Source organism: Natrix helvetica (genome assembly GCF_964273705.1).
Source record: "Natrix helvetica genome assembly, chromosome: 1".
Lineage (NCBI taxonomy): Eukaryota > Metazoa > Chordata > Lepidosauria > Squamata > Natricidae > Natrix > Natrix helvetica.
The window spans coordinates 93,420,318-93,434,175 of record NC_138548.1 but is presented as its reverse complement, the minus strand read 5'-3'; the positions used below and the strand labels follow the sequence as shown (position 1 = coordinate 93,434,175).

At 36.9% G+C, this 13,858-nt stretch overlaps 1 protein-coding gene across 9 annotated transcripts in view; it reads right to left on the bottom strand.

Moving 5' to 3' along the window:
- The window catches only part of ANO5 (anoctamin 5), a 76,368-nt gene that overhangs the window by 23,569 nt on the left and 38,941 nt on the right, over window positions 1–13,858 (bottom strand). For all 9 annotated transcript variants that reach the window (XM_081938550.1, XM_081938553.1, XM_081938555.1 and 6 more), the window contains 6 exons: window positions 7,738–7,806; window positions 4,923–5,207; window positions 3,512–3,625; window positions 1,541–1,656; window positions 502–636; window positions 16–121 (listed from right to left, as the gene is read on the bottom strand). In XM_081938550.1, the coding sequence (XP_081794676.1) occupies window positions 16–121; window positions 502–636; window positions 1,541–1,656; window positions 3,512–3,625; window positions 4,923–5,207; window positions 7,738–7,806 (825 nt within the window). The remainder of the gene's footprint in view (window positions 1–15; window positions 122–501; window positions 637–1,540; window positions 1,657–3,511; window positions 3,626–4,922; window positions 5,208–7,737; window positions 7,807–13,858) is intronic.

Here is a 13,858-nt window from a genome sequence, read left to right as displayed (position 1 = left end):
ATAATTGTTACAAACCTGTGAAGACTCACAAGTAGAATTCAGTCTCCAGTAATCACATTTTCGATCACATAATGGACACATGATAATTTCTCCACCAATACTTGGATTACATATTTCTTTGCTGAAGAGGATGGACAAAGATGTAGTATATTTAATTAAATGGATTAAAGGAATAATAGTGCTTGTTTACAATCAGAATTAACCTCTGCCTTTCAGTACATACTAAGAAACTATATCTGAGCCATTATTATGGCATAGGTTAGAGTTCTGCCTCTGGATCATAGATCTGTGCTGAAATATACGCAAATCAGCTCATCACGTTAGGCCAGAATCCTTATATAAAATAATACATCAAGAAAGAAAGAAAAGAAAAAAAAGAAAGAAGAGAGGGAGGGAGATTGGAAGAAAATAGAAAGAAAGAAGGAAAGATAAAGAGTGGGGAAGGGAGGGAGGGAGGGAAGGAAGGAAGAACTTCATCATTAACTAATCAATTATACTTACCTGCTCATATTTTCATTCATTGTGAACAAGCCATACAGAAAACAAATAAAACCAACAATAGCTGCAAAGAATAGCATCTCAGTATAAAAACCCAACCAGGCAAAATAAATTCCAATCTTCTCTCCGTAATACTTCCTGCAAGAAAATAATCCAAGAAAAACAAAGACAAAGCTCAAAATAAAAGGGAAAAATGTGGATATAATGTTCTAAGACATATCCCAAAGGAACTTACTGTAAAATCATTCTCAGCTTATTCACCCCTGAATGCTCTAATACTGAATATCTATCTACATAGCTCTAAAATATATTGTCAACCTTCTATCTACTTTATTATGCATTTTATTGGTTTTTTATATTAGCACTCTGCATGCTTCAGTGTTTTGAAAAAGTGACAACACAGAAATTCTTTGCTATCTATTAAAGCAGCTATTTTTCCAGAATCCTATATGAGAATGAAAACATATGGAATTGCTTCAAGTTGTTAACTCTGTATTTGTTTCTTGACCATGGCAAATTTAAGACATGTAGACTTCAAAATCCAGAATTCTCCAACCAGCAATAATACTGTTCTATGTTACTCTTAAAGCAAATGCAGGTTTTTTTTCCCCTCGACTTGTGTGGAAGGTAGGAAAGAGATGGACAGAAAAGTGCTGTGCTCATATATGGTGAAGCATGTCTTCCAAATTATTTTTCAAGCGTACACTGCTTCACTTTTATATTATATTCCATATAAAGATATTGTTTAGAAAAAGAAATACAGGCAGGTAATATAGCATATATTAGAGCCATAGTGACACAGTGATTAGAATGTGGTAGTGCAGGCTGACTCTATCCACAGCCAGGAGTTCGATCCTGACCAACTCAAGGTTGACTCAGCTTTCCACCTTCCCAGGGCAGGTAAAATCTTTCCCAATTAGGTAAAATATTTGGGGGAAATACTGTATGCTAAACTGCAAACTGCTGAGAGTGTGCTATAAAGCTATTGCTATATTTCTCAAAGGGCCCAATGGCCATTAATATATCAGGGACGATCATTTACCTGATAAGATCCAAGGGCTGTTCCTTGTAAAACCTAGGAAAACGGGCCCATTCCCTATGTAATGTATATCTTTCATTTTCACACTTCGGATCATTTGACTTCTTCCAGTACTGACACTGAATCAGCATGAAAGGAATAAAGAAGAAACAAAATACATCAATAAATAGCAGCACAAGTTCTCCAACAATACTATTGCAATATACAAAATAACCCTATGGGTGGTTCTATGTTTAATAGGAAGACATTTTCACACTCATAAAGAAACAAAATGCATTTATTTATTTATAGATGTATGTATGCATATATGTGGCTGCTCAACTTATACTACGTGATTCAGAAAGACAAACAAATGGAAATAAAAATAGATAAGAAAAGAGAGCATACAACAGAGAAAGCAAGTGACACACTTCTATTTGAACATAAAGTTGGGGTGAGAAGCAACATTCAGCTACTCACATAGCAAGAGAAATGTTTAGGTATTTTGTTATTTCTTAAGAAATATAAGGGATGTGGTGGCTCAGTGGCTAAGATGCTGAGCTTGTCAATCAGAAAGGTCCGCATTTCGGCGGTCAAATCCCTAGTGTCGCGTAACAGAGTGAGCTCCCATTACTTGTCCCAGCTTCTGCCAACCTGGCAGTTTGAAAGCATGTAAAAATGCAAGTTATCTTCCATTTGGTGGGAAGGTAACAGAGTTCCATGCGCCTTCGGTGTTTAGTCATACCGACCACATGACCGTAGAGACGTCTTCGGACAGCGCTGGCTCTTTGGCTTTGAAACGGAGATGAGCACTGCCCCCTAGAGCCAGAAATGACTAGCACATATGTGTGAGGGGAACCTTTACCTTTTACCTAAGAAATTTAGAGAGACTTTCTTCATCTTAAACAGTTATGTGATTCTGAATCAATCAAAAGAGAGCTGGAAGGGACCTTGGAAATCTATTAGTCCAACCTCTCTGCTTAAGCAGGAGACACTATACCATTTCAGATAGGTGACTGTCCAGTCTCTTCTTTTAAAACCCCAGTGATGAAGCACCCACAACTTCTGACAGCAAGCGCTTATAATTATTACCTTATAATACAATATAAGGTAATAATTCCTTTTCAACTTTTTTGGGAGAATATCAGAATAAGACTGCTCTCTAAGCTAATTATATGTATGGTGTGTGTGTGCGTGTGTGTGTGTGTGTGTGTGTGTGTGTGTGTGTGTGTGTGTGTTTAAAGGGAAAATACAAATTCCTCCAGCAAGTGTTCATTGCTTGCCACCAGAGGGCAATATAATACTAATCTCTAATCCTCTAATGCTCTTGTCATTATTTCATTCTACAACTATAAATGGATATTGTTCTTTCTCTCCTTCCAATTTCATTTTTTCTGATATATTTATATTGTTTTAGCATATGTGTGTGTGTCTGTGTGTGTGTGTATGTATATATGTATATGTATATGTGTGTGTGTGTGTATGTATGTATGTATGTATGTATGTATGTATGTATGTATGTTTATAATACAATACAATACAATAGTAGAGTTGGAAGGGACCTTGGAGGTCTTCTAGTCCAACCCCCTGCCTAGGCAGGAAACCCTATACCGTTCCAGACAAATGGCTATCCAACATCTTCTTAAAGACTTCCAGTATTGGGGCATTCACAACTTCTGGAGGCAAGCTGTTCCACTGATTAATTGTTCTAACTGTCAGGAAGTTTCTCCTCAGTTCTAAGTTGCTTCTCTCCTTGTATGTATGTATGTATGTATGTATGTATGTATGTATGTATGTATGTATGTATGTATGTATTTGTGTTACAACTCCTGGTATGCCCAAATATGGGAAGGAGCTCACTACTCCCTCTTTCTGTCATTCGGCTCATCACAGAAAACCATATTTATCAGCACAAATACAACACACACACACACACACACACACATAAATTTCTAGGCAAATACTAGAAAATAAATGAATGACTAAAATGCCTACATCATGAAGAGGGTAAGCAGCAGAGTAGGTGCCATTATTGAGAAGTCGTTTGATTCCAAACTTCTTCTTCCCTTCTTCTGTTCCATATGGGCACCTTGTTAAAATATAAAAAACCTGGAAAGGGAAAGAATTCCATATTTAAAATCATTGCAATTTTATTTAAATGAGAATATAAAACTTTTCTTCATCCTCTGGTGAACTTTCACATTAACTTTGATTAGTTACTCATACTAATGATCTCACTAAACTTTGAGGCCCTTTCTAAATACTTCTTGCCCTTTATAAGAGGAAGCACATTTTTCCTAAGATAAATGTTGGCTTGCAGGAATGTTATTGCTTTTGCTGTTTTAGTTTTCCAGTTAGGAATCTAAATAACTGAATAGCAGCCACGCCACCTTGTTTTTCCAATATCTTTGTGAAGAAGTAGAAAAACAGTATGACTCTCCTATTAGGGATATAGTCCTTGAGTTACGACCACAACTGAGCTCACAACTTCTGTTGCTAAACAAGACATCTGTTAAGTGAATTTTGCCCCATTTTACAATCTGTCTTGCCATGGTTGTTAAGTGAATCATTGCAGCTGTTAGCAACATGGTTATAAATACATAAATACAAGTCAGTTGCCAAGTGTATGGATTTTGATCGTGTGAACCATGGGGAAGTATGAAAAACAGTCATGTCACTTTTTTTCAGTAACTTGGAATGGTCACTAAATGAACTGTTGTAAGTCCAGGACTACCTGCATTCATTTGACCACATGCAATTTTGTGTGCCTGTTACAACTCTGCAAACTTTCAAAGAGCTGGCTTGTTTGATGATGCTTCCTCCTTTGAAGCTGCTTGGAACAGCAATGCTCCTCTACACTTCTGAAGGGCCTAGCGACTTGCAACCATTCCATTCCAATAATGAGAAAAGACAGGAAACCCATCAATGAAATAAACTGGCAAAGAGCACTATCCTTGAAAAAAACATTGCCTAAGGTTCTGGCTACACCAGCGAGTCTGGAGGCTATGGCAGTGTTTTGGCAACACAATAATAAAGGCCTTTAGCTGAGGAGCCTTTGTTTGACCCTGCTGAATTCTCCCATATTTGGATCTTCTGCAATTGCTGAGTCATCCCTTGTACTTTAGTTCAGGGTGAGTCATATCATTTAAATACAAAGGAAAGGCCCTTTCTGGCTAGAATAACCAAGGAAAGGAAAGCATATGCCATTTTAAGATCGGGGTGCTTTTTCTCAAATGGTTCTGTGTGACAAAACTAACCAACCACAAGCCAACAACTCTACGGCATTAGGGACAATTTGATAGCTGTTCCCACAGGCATATGTTGTGTTAGGCAGCATGTTGCCATCTAAGCCACAAGCTGACTTGTTGTATTACACGATCACTGAATTGGTAAATGAAGTACTCACTATTCTGTTTCTGACAGATGGCGAGAAAAACGTATTCTCATCCTCAATGAGGTACAATTCCTGTCTTTCTTTGCTAAATGGCGCTGTAAAGTAGTCGGGTTCAGGGTGCATCACAATCTCTGGTAGCCTAAATGGCCAGGATATGCATTCCAAGGGGTTCTCCACCAGGCAGGGAATATCATTCTCCTTGATGGGCATTTTGATGTTGAGCACTTCTGCATAGGTGATCAGAATTTCCCACGGGGCGTGAATCTTCACAAAATACGTTTTGCCATTTTCAGACTCCTGCAAATGAAACAGTAAAGGCTTGATTATAAACGAAGCAACTTGCCCTCCAAAGGTATGGTAACAGCTACAAAGTCTAAGAAGTTGGACAACTACCCTTTTCATCCCCATGTAAAATCGGGAAAGACAATCTCCTCTGAATGTTTACAGTGTTCGCGAGGCTCTATTTTTCTCCCAGCACACATTGATCTTGCTATTCTTCTAGGGTGATTCATCCATACTTGGATGAGGCTTCCGGCATTTCAGAAAGAGTCCAAAATGAACAATTCGTGGAACAGCCAGGAGGGGGAGGAGGAATCTAAAACATTCTGGGACTAAAAATGAAAATTTTCAGACATTTCCTGTATTGCACTTTAATCAGAGGTGGGTTACTGCCAGTTCGGTCCAGGTTGGCCAAACCGGTAGTGGAATTCAGGCCTGGGTTGCAGAACCAGCAGCCACCCAGGCCTGACACGCCCCTGAATTGGTTCCCTTGCTGCTGCTTGGGCGCTGCCATTTTGAATTTTAGTGACTGTGTGCGCGCAGTTCACTGTAAATTTGTCTGTGCATGCGCGGGCAACAATTTACATTAAACAGTGCATGCGCATAGCATGCATCTGGCACATGCACGTGCATGTTATGCGAGGGTTGCGAACCGGCAGTAACGCTGGCAGCAACACACCCCCTGACTTTAAAACTTTTCTAGTATCTTCTTTGGAATCTGAGGCAGAAAAAGTTAGTCACGCTTAAATCACTAGGACTTAAATTAGTTGTCACTAATTTTATTGGAATTATGGAAAATGGAAGAAAACAACAAAGACCAATTTTCAGCTACCCTGATAAGTGTTGACTAAGGAGATGATTGATAGATAGATGATAGATAGATAGATAGATAGATAGATAGATAGATAGATAGATAGATAGATAGATGATAGATAGATAAATAGATAGATGATAGATAGATGATAGATAGATAGATAGATAGATAGATAGATAGATAGATAGATGATAGGTAGGTAGGTAGGTAGGTAGGTAGGTAGGTAGGTAGGTAGGTAGATAGATGATAGATAGATGATAGATAGATGATAGATAGATAGATAGATAGATAGATGATAGATAGATAGATGATAGATAGATAGATAGATGATAGATAGATAGATAGATAGATAGATAGATAGATAGATAGATAGATGATAGATAGATAGATAGATGATAGATAGATAGATAGATGATAGATAGATAGATAGATAGATAGATAGATAGATAGATGATAGATAGATAGATGATAGATAGATAGATAGATGATAGATAGATAGATAGATAGATAGATAGATAGATAGATAGATAGATAGATAGATAGATGATAGATGATAGATAGATAGATAGATAGATAGATAGATAGATGATAGATAGATAGATAGATGATAGATAGATAGATAGATGATAGATAGATAGATAGATAGATAGATAGATAGATAGATAGATAGATAGATAGATAGATGATAGATGATGGATGGATTCATATGAATAAGATTTCAAATTATTTCCTTTTGATTGCACCCACAATCTGAACATAAATTCAGAGCCATTCAGACTGGAAGGAATTAATGATACATAGTATGGTAAATATTGTATTTATTTATTTTATTGTATTTATTTATTTTATTGTATTTATTTTATTGTATTTATTTTATTGTATTTATTGTATTGTATTTATTGTATTGCTTTTATTTTATTTTTTTATTTATTTACTCACTCACTTACTTACAGAATTTATATGGCTACCCACTCACTTTCAGCGACTTTGGGCAGTTTACCAAAAATAACATATTGAAAATTGAGAACATTAAATAAGAACAAGTTGGCTAATAGCTAAAATCGAGGCGGAAGGAGGGAGAAAAAGCAACAAAGATGTACAAAAAATGTTACATTTTTTTTCTCAATGATCAGCTTTCCATCCTTCAAAGCAAAAGCCAGAAAACATTGAAAAATGCCTGTTTTTGAAACATTGCAATGTTCAACATTCCATTTCTTTCATGAAACCTTCCATTTATGCCCAAATCTTTTTTGTCTCTGCAGTTCGTGGTTATGTTTTTAGTTATTCCTATTTCTTTGAGATTTTAGCAATATCATCTGATGGTAGAACAGGCAGAATTTCATCCAGTTTTAAAAAAAATACTTATAATAAGTTCCATCCTGCATGGAATTCTCTGTAATCCATGATAGACATAAAAGTATGATATAGAATTGTGCAATCTCCCATTAACAAGAAAAGAATATTAATGCAATATCTCACAAAACTGAAAAAGACATAGATCAATTGTGGAGTACCCTTACATACTATAGTTGCTTCAGGGAGAAACTTGTCAGTATTATTTTCTGATTACCATCTTCTATCTACAATGATAGCAGTATAAATAAACAAATCAAACATGCTGTTCAGGAAGCAAAGATCCCACTGCCAGCTATTTCTAGCGATTGTATTGCAAAAGTATTGCTCAATACTTTAAACCATTTATTTTAATCACTAACAACCCACAGTAATTCTTACCTTCTTATCTTCAGTTTCTAGTTCCAGACCATGTTTTACTAGATTGTTCTCAAACATTTGCCTTCGATCCTGAAAAACAAAACAGACAGTTGTTTATTTTTTATTCAACCAACATGAGGTTTTAATGTAATCAACTTCTAAACATAGTTTTTTTTAATATCATCTTTATGAATTATGTTACCTTTTTCCAGATCAAACTTGAAGGAAGCCCATACAAAATTTGCACCCAAAAGTATAAAAACAAGTAAAATATTAAACACATTGCTGGCATTTTTACTTTTGCTGACAATAAATTACTGCAATAGGAATGAAGAAATGGAAATTCGTATGAATGGATTTGCATCAGGAACAATATTTTTCTTTCTTTTCTGTTCCCTTAATAAGTGTCTGTGTGTGGCTGACCTTGAGCCAGTATATTGCAGTGGGTGCTGTTGGACTATAGATATTTCTTACAATGGTACATTATGTTTTCCAACTGAAGGCTGCTGGGTTTACATTGCATACATTGTTTGTGTGCATGCATGCATGCATGCCTTCAAGTCAGTTTTGACTCTTAGCAATTTCCTGGACTAGCCCCTGCAGGTTTTTTTGGCAAGATTTTTGGAAGTGGTTTCCTAGGGCTGAGAGAAAGTGACCAGGCTGGCTTTGTGCTGAAGGTGAATGGTTCCAGTCTCCTGGTGACTTAACTAATGGGTCCTCTGGTTTAAACTGAGTCAGATGTTTCAAATCATCTTCAATTTGTTTTGGCCTTATTTTCTTTGGTACTGCTCATTGGACCTTCCCTTGTGTGGATTTCTTTTTCCATAATGATTTGTAAGAAAGGTGATGTTCTGCCATTCTGTATACATTTTCAAACCAAAGCAAACAGTTCTAAAAATATTGTAACTGTCTTCTCTTCATTCTCCCAAGGAAGTTTCTGCAGACGTGCTAGGATTATGGGTGTCAAAATGGCACCCATAACCCTAACCCCAACCCTAACCCAAAATACATCACGTGCAGGCCATGACCATCTCAGCTCTGCAAATTGGGAAAAAAAACGTCAAAAAACCTCATGTGACGGCAACGTGACATGGCAAGTTTGACACCCCTGTGCTAGGTTATAACTCTTCATCCTTAACCATCCAACATGGCCAAGAAAACTGATAACGATGGAGAATTTTATTCCAGCAATTATGATGGATACCAGTTTGGGGACAGTTTCTCTACAATGTCTCTGTGTCCAGCAAGAATTTTAAATGTAGCATTTCTCTACAAATCTATTTGGGAAGCTATTCTGTGTATATCACAAAAAATTTCTGGTTTAAAACTCTGTAAGTTATACTCCCCTGATTTTTTCTTTCTTTCTATACATGCTTAAACATTTGTAAAGTAAATCTGATGAATTCGATTTTAAAATGCAAACATTGTGCCCTCAGAATTTATGTTTTAGATACAATCAACCATTCACTAGCAACATAAAGCTTATTTGTGTTCAGTGTTTTTTGATTATCACTGAGTTCACTAATTTTCTTTTTTTTTAATTTATTTGTTTATTACATTTGTTTGCCACCCATATCACCACAAGGCAACTCTGGAAGACCTACAACCTTAACATGAAGCCATAAATATATGAATAAATATACAAAGTCACAATAAAACTACAATAAATTACAAGATATAACTAAAGATGGGGAAGAAGGAAGGAGAATATATTGAGGGAAGTGGGAACTGCTATTATTTGAAAGACCATCTCCAGTATGAAATACCCCCATTGGGGCACCAAGTTTACTGGCTAAAGGCAGCTCTTCAGGCTCTTACAGAAGGTCAGGGGAGTAGGAACCAATCTCACCTCGGGGGGCAAGATGTTCCAAAGGGCTGGGCCATGGCAAAGAAGGCTCTTCTCCTGGACTTCAGCTGGAATTCCTTGACTGCTGGGATATGCAGTTTGCCTCCTCTGTTGGCATGGGTGGGGCAGGCCTGTCACTTAGATGTGATATAGTTCCTCAAGTAACCTGGAACCCATGTCATACAGGGTTTTATAGGTAATAACTAACATCTTGTATTGCACCCAGAAGCAAACCAATAACCACTGCATCTCTGGAGCAGTGGTGTAACATGGACCACTCTAAGACTACCCATGCTGCCATACTCAGCACCAATTGAAGCTTCCAAATCTTCCAGGATAACCCCATGTAGAGAGCATTGCAGAAGTTCTAGTATGAGATGGCCATGGTGTGTATGACTGAGTTTAGGGACTCCTGATCCAGGAGAAGCCACAACTGGTACATAACCTGAAGTTGTGTAAAGGATCTCCTAGCCATAACTGCCACCTGCTCTTCAAGCAGGAGCCGTGATTTCACCCCTATGTTGTGGACCAGTCTGTCTTGGGTAGTGCCACTCCATCTCTGAGTTATTATCATTCCCAACCATCCCTAAACTTCCAATCATTCTGGAGAGATGACTGTAAAGATGTACTTGACATCACAGTCTCATGAGTATTCTGTTTGTTACACACTGAATTGGGATTAGGGGAAGGGGACATTCACTTGCATTGCACTCAAGAGAATACAGCACAATCTTGTTTAGCCCCTCTTTGACATAGTCCCATTTTACATATATACATATATGTAACATATTACATATACATATTACAGCTGCATATATATTAGCAACATAAAAGCAACAAATCAGTGAATCCAAATCTCTAAGGAAGAAGTCAGTGCAATCATCTGCCAATTAGATCTACATCCCTCCAGGACGGTATCTAATAGGTGGGTCCAGGCCAGGGGTGTATTCACTTACTTTGTCTACCAGTTTGCAAATGTGAGCGCGCATGCATTCACTCATGCGCTGGACCTTCAGTGCATGTGCTTTGGCTTGAAAATATGCCTGCATAGGACAGCGTAGAGCTGGGGAGGGGAGGTGGGTGGCCACCCACAATTTCCACTACTGGTTCAGGCGAACCAGTCCAAACCAGCTAAATACCACCTCTCGTCCAGGCAGTGATAAACTTTTCATTGTGGGAGGGGATGTTACTGGGACTTTTTATAGAGCTTACAGCTGCAACCTAATAAGCAGAGAGAGTTCTAATGGAAATAGTTAAGACTTGTTTAAATAGATGTGCTCACACACTGCTTACAAACCAGCAGTGGCAACTGGACTATTTGGTTCTTTCTACTTCCTACAGTGCTAATAACAAAGCAAACTTCAGTTGCACTGATTCTCCATGGAGAAAGAACAAAGCACCTGCTCATTCCTAGTCCATAGACAAGGTGTGCTGAAATAGGCATCGTATTGTGATATATATTTCATTTATTCATCCTTCAAATAAGCTGACTGTTGTTACTTCAGTGTTGATTTATTTGCACTGCCTATCCAAAATACTATTCAGCACCAGAATCCAGTCATTTTCTTTCTTTAGCCTTTATGTGACCAGCTTTCACGGCCATATGTTATGGCTGAGAAGTTGATGACATGGACAATATTTGCCTTCATTGGCAACTGAAAGTCTCTTCACTTTAATAGTTAGTCCAGATTTGTCGGTTTTTTTTCTCAAGAAGCAGATTATTTAATGCTTACATATATTCCTGTGGGGTTTGGAGCTCAGAAAATAATTTTTCACCTATATTTACCAGATTTGTACTTGCACTTGTCAGATATTTAGAGTTCTTTTTTTAAAAAAATGATTGACTTTGGCACTTTCAACATTCAACTTTGACTTTCTTTAAGTCTTTCTTGTTTCCAGCTACTAAAGTAAGATAGATATCTATAAATACATCATTAGCAGACCTTAAGTACAATTTTAATTCCAACTTCCTTCTCCAGTCCAGTATTTTTGCAAATAAATTAAATAGGGTCAACAATATACTCCTTTCATAATTTGATTCTTTTATAATAAATTCATTACATATTTACAGCAATAAAAACTAATGCAAACTAAATAATAATAATAAAAAGAAATTGATAGAATAAATGGAAAAAATAAAAAACACACAATAAACTTTACTATTAGAATGTAATAAAGAAAAAGAAAAGAAACCTGTAAAGTGATTTTCCCCTTCATCACAAGTATAATTTCAACTATTTATCACTTTCTCTTAAAATGCAACAAAATATATCTTTCTCCCATTTCATATCTTTTATCTATAAACAAATCCATAAAGCATCAATCCTGATGTCAGCAAAAGTCCATTAAGCATTAGGTAAAGGTAAAAGTTCCCCTTGCACATATGTGCTAGTCATTCCCAACTCTAGGGGACAGTGCTCATCTCCATTTCAAAGCCAAAGAGCCGAAGACGTCTCCGTGGTCATGTGGCTGGCATGACTAAACACCAAAGGCACACATAATGCTGTTACCTTCCCACCAAAGGTGGTTCTATTTTTCTACTTGCATTTTTATATGCTTTCAAACTGCTAGGTTGGCAGAAGCTGGGACAAGTAACGGGAGCTCGTTTCATTATGTGGCACTAGGGATTCAAACTGCCGAACTGCCAACCTTTCTGATTGACAAGCTCAGTGTCTTAGCCACTGAGCCACCACCACGTGCCCCATAATATAGCTACTTTCACCTAATGAGATAAACCAATATTATATTCTTTTTACTTCTAACAATTCATTTTTTCTTCGTTCCTTCTCTCAAAATTCTTCCGAACTTTAACAATCCTATTTTGACAATCCAATACAGGAAAATTATCCAGGTCACTCTGTTAGTTTGTTATTACTTTATTAAGCCAGCTTCTATTATGTGTCTTGTATAATATCTTTTTCTATGTGACTCTTGTAGCCTATTATTTTTAAATCCACTTTGAAATCAGTCTCATTCATGATGTATTTGTTCCATAACCTCTTTTAAACAACTTTTATCTACAGATGCAAATTCTTAAAATTAACTTCTGGGCCCCTTGTTTAAAATGTCCAAAGTTAAAATATTTTGTTTCATTCTATATTAGTAAGTTGACTCTTAGGGTTATTCTCCTTTAACACTATATTTAGTTCCTTCTAGTATCCTCTAGTGCCCAGTTTTTAAAGGCTTGCCTTGTTTGTTTGTTTTTCAAAATGAAAGTATTTTCGACAGGAAAGTTTCTTATAATCAATCCCAAATAATATTTCAAATTTATGTGGCTCTTTAGTCTGTTTGTAACATTGTAAAATCAAAGTTTTAATAATCTTTTTGTCATTTATTCCTATAATGGTGTGTGGGAATGATCTTGGGTATTGGGTGGAAGAAAGAGATGCTGCCTAGGGAATGATCAGATAAGAGAGGGCAAAGCCCTCAGCTGCTTATCAGGCAGAGAAAGGAACCTCCCTAACTTATCAGGCTATAAAAAAAGAAGATTAATGCCAACCTTTCCATGGACAGATAAGAAACATGACCAGATTATTTAATTCTACTTTATTCTAAGGCTGTACTAACAGAATCTTGCAAGACTATAGTGCAAATCTCCCATTGTCTCTTTTACTGCCTGATAAGTTATAGAGGTCATAATTCAGAAAACATTAGAGGGGGTGGGGAAGATAAAACAAACTTAAGTTTGGGGAAACACGACTGAAGAGTTCAGATGCCACCTGCTTGTAGCAGCATCTGGAGCAACACGATGTGTTTATGCACTGCATATAAAGAGATCACAATCATAAGCCATGATAAGACAGCTTCTCTTCTATAAAAATAGTAACTAGCGAATCAACAGTTTAGCATGGGTCCTGCATGCTGTGGTTCTAATTCATCTCCAATTCCAACTCAACACATGTACACAGTGTTAAATAGATGACAATTTCTAATAAAATGTAGATTAGCCTTAGACCATTGGGTATAGATTCTTTTCTTTCCAGGGCAGATGTTAAGTTAAATTGCAAAGTCAGGAAGACCTGGTATAGCCATTAAACATATGCAAAATGGTCCCACTGTGTTTTAGGTGCATCTATCAAAGGTGAATCTTCTTTTGCACTTGAAACAAAGCAATCTGCCTTATGAAGCACTGAGACGGGATCAGTTCTCAATCCATATGCTACCCATATCTAGAATTTCACTGTGGAACTAAGACACTTCTACATTGAAATAGTACAGTTACACTAAATCAGTAATGAAAAGGTACCATTCTGTTTTTAGACCTCTTTTGATGGAATGATGCAGTCAAATCCCTTT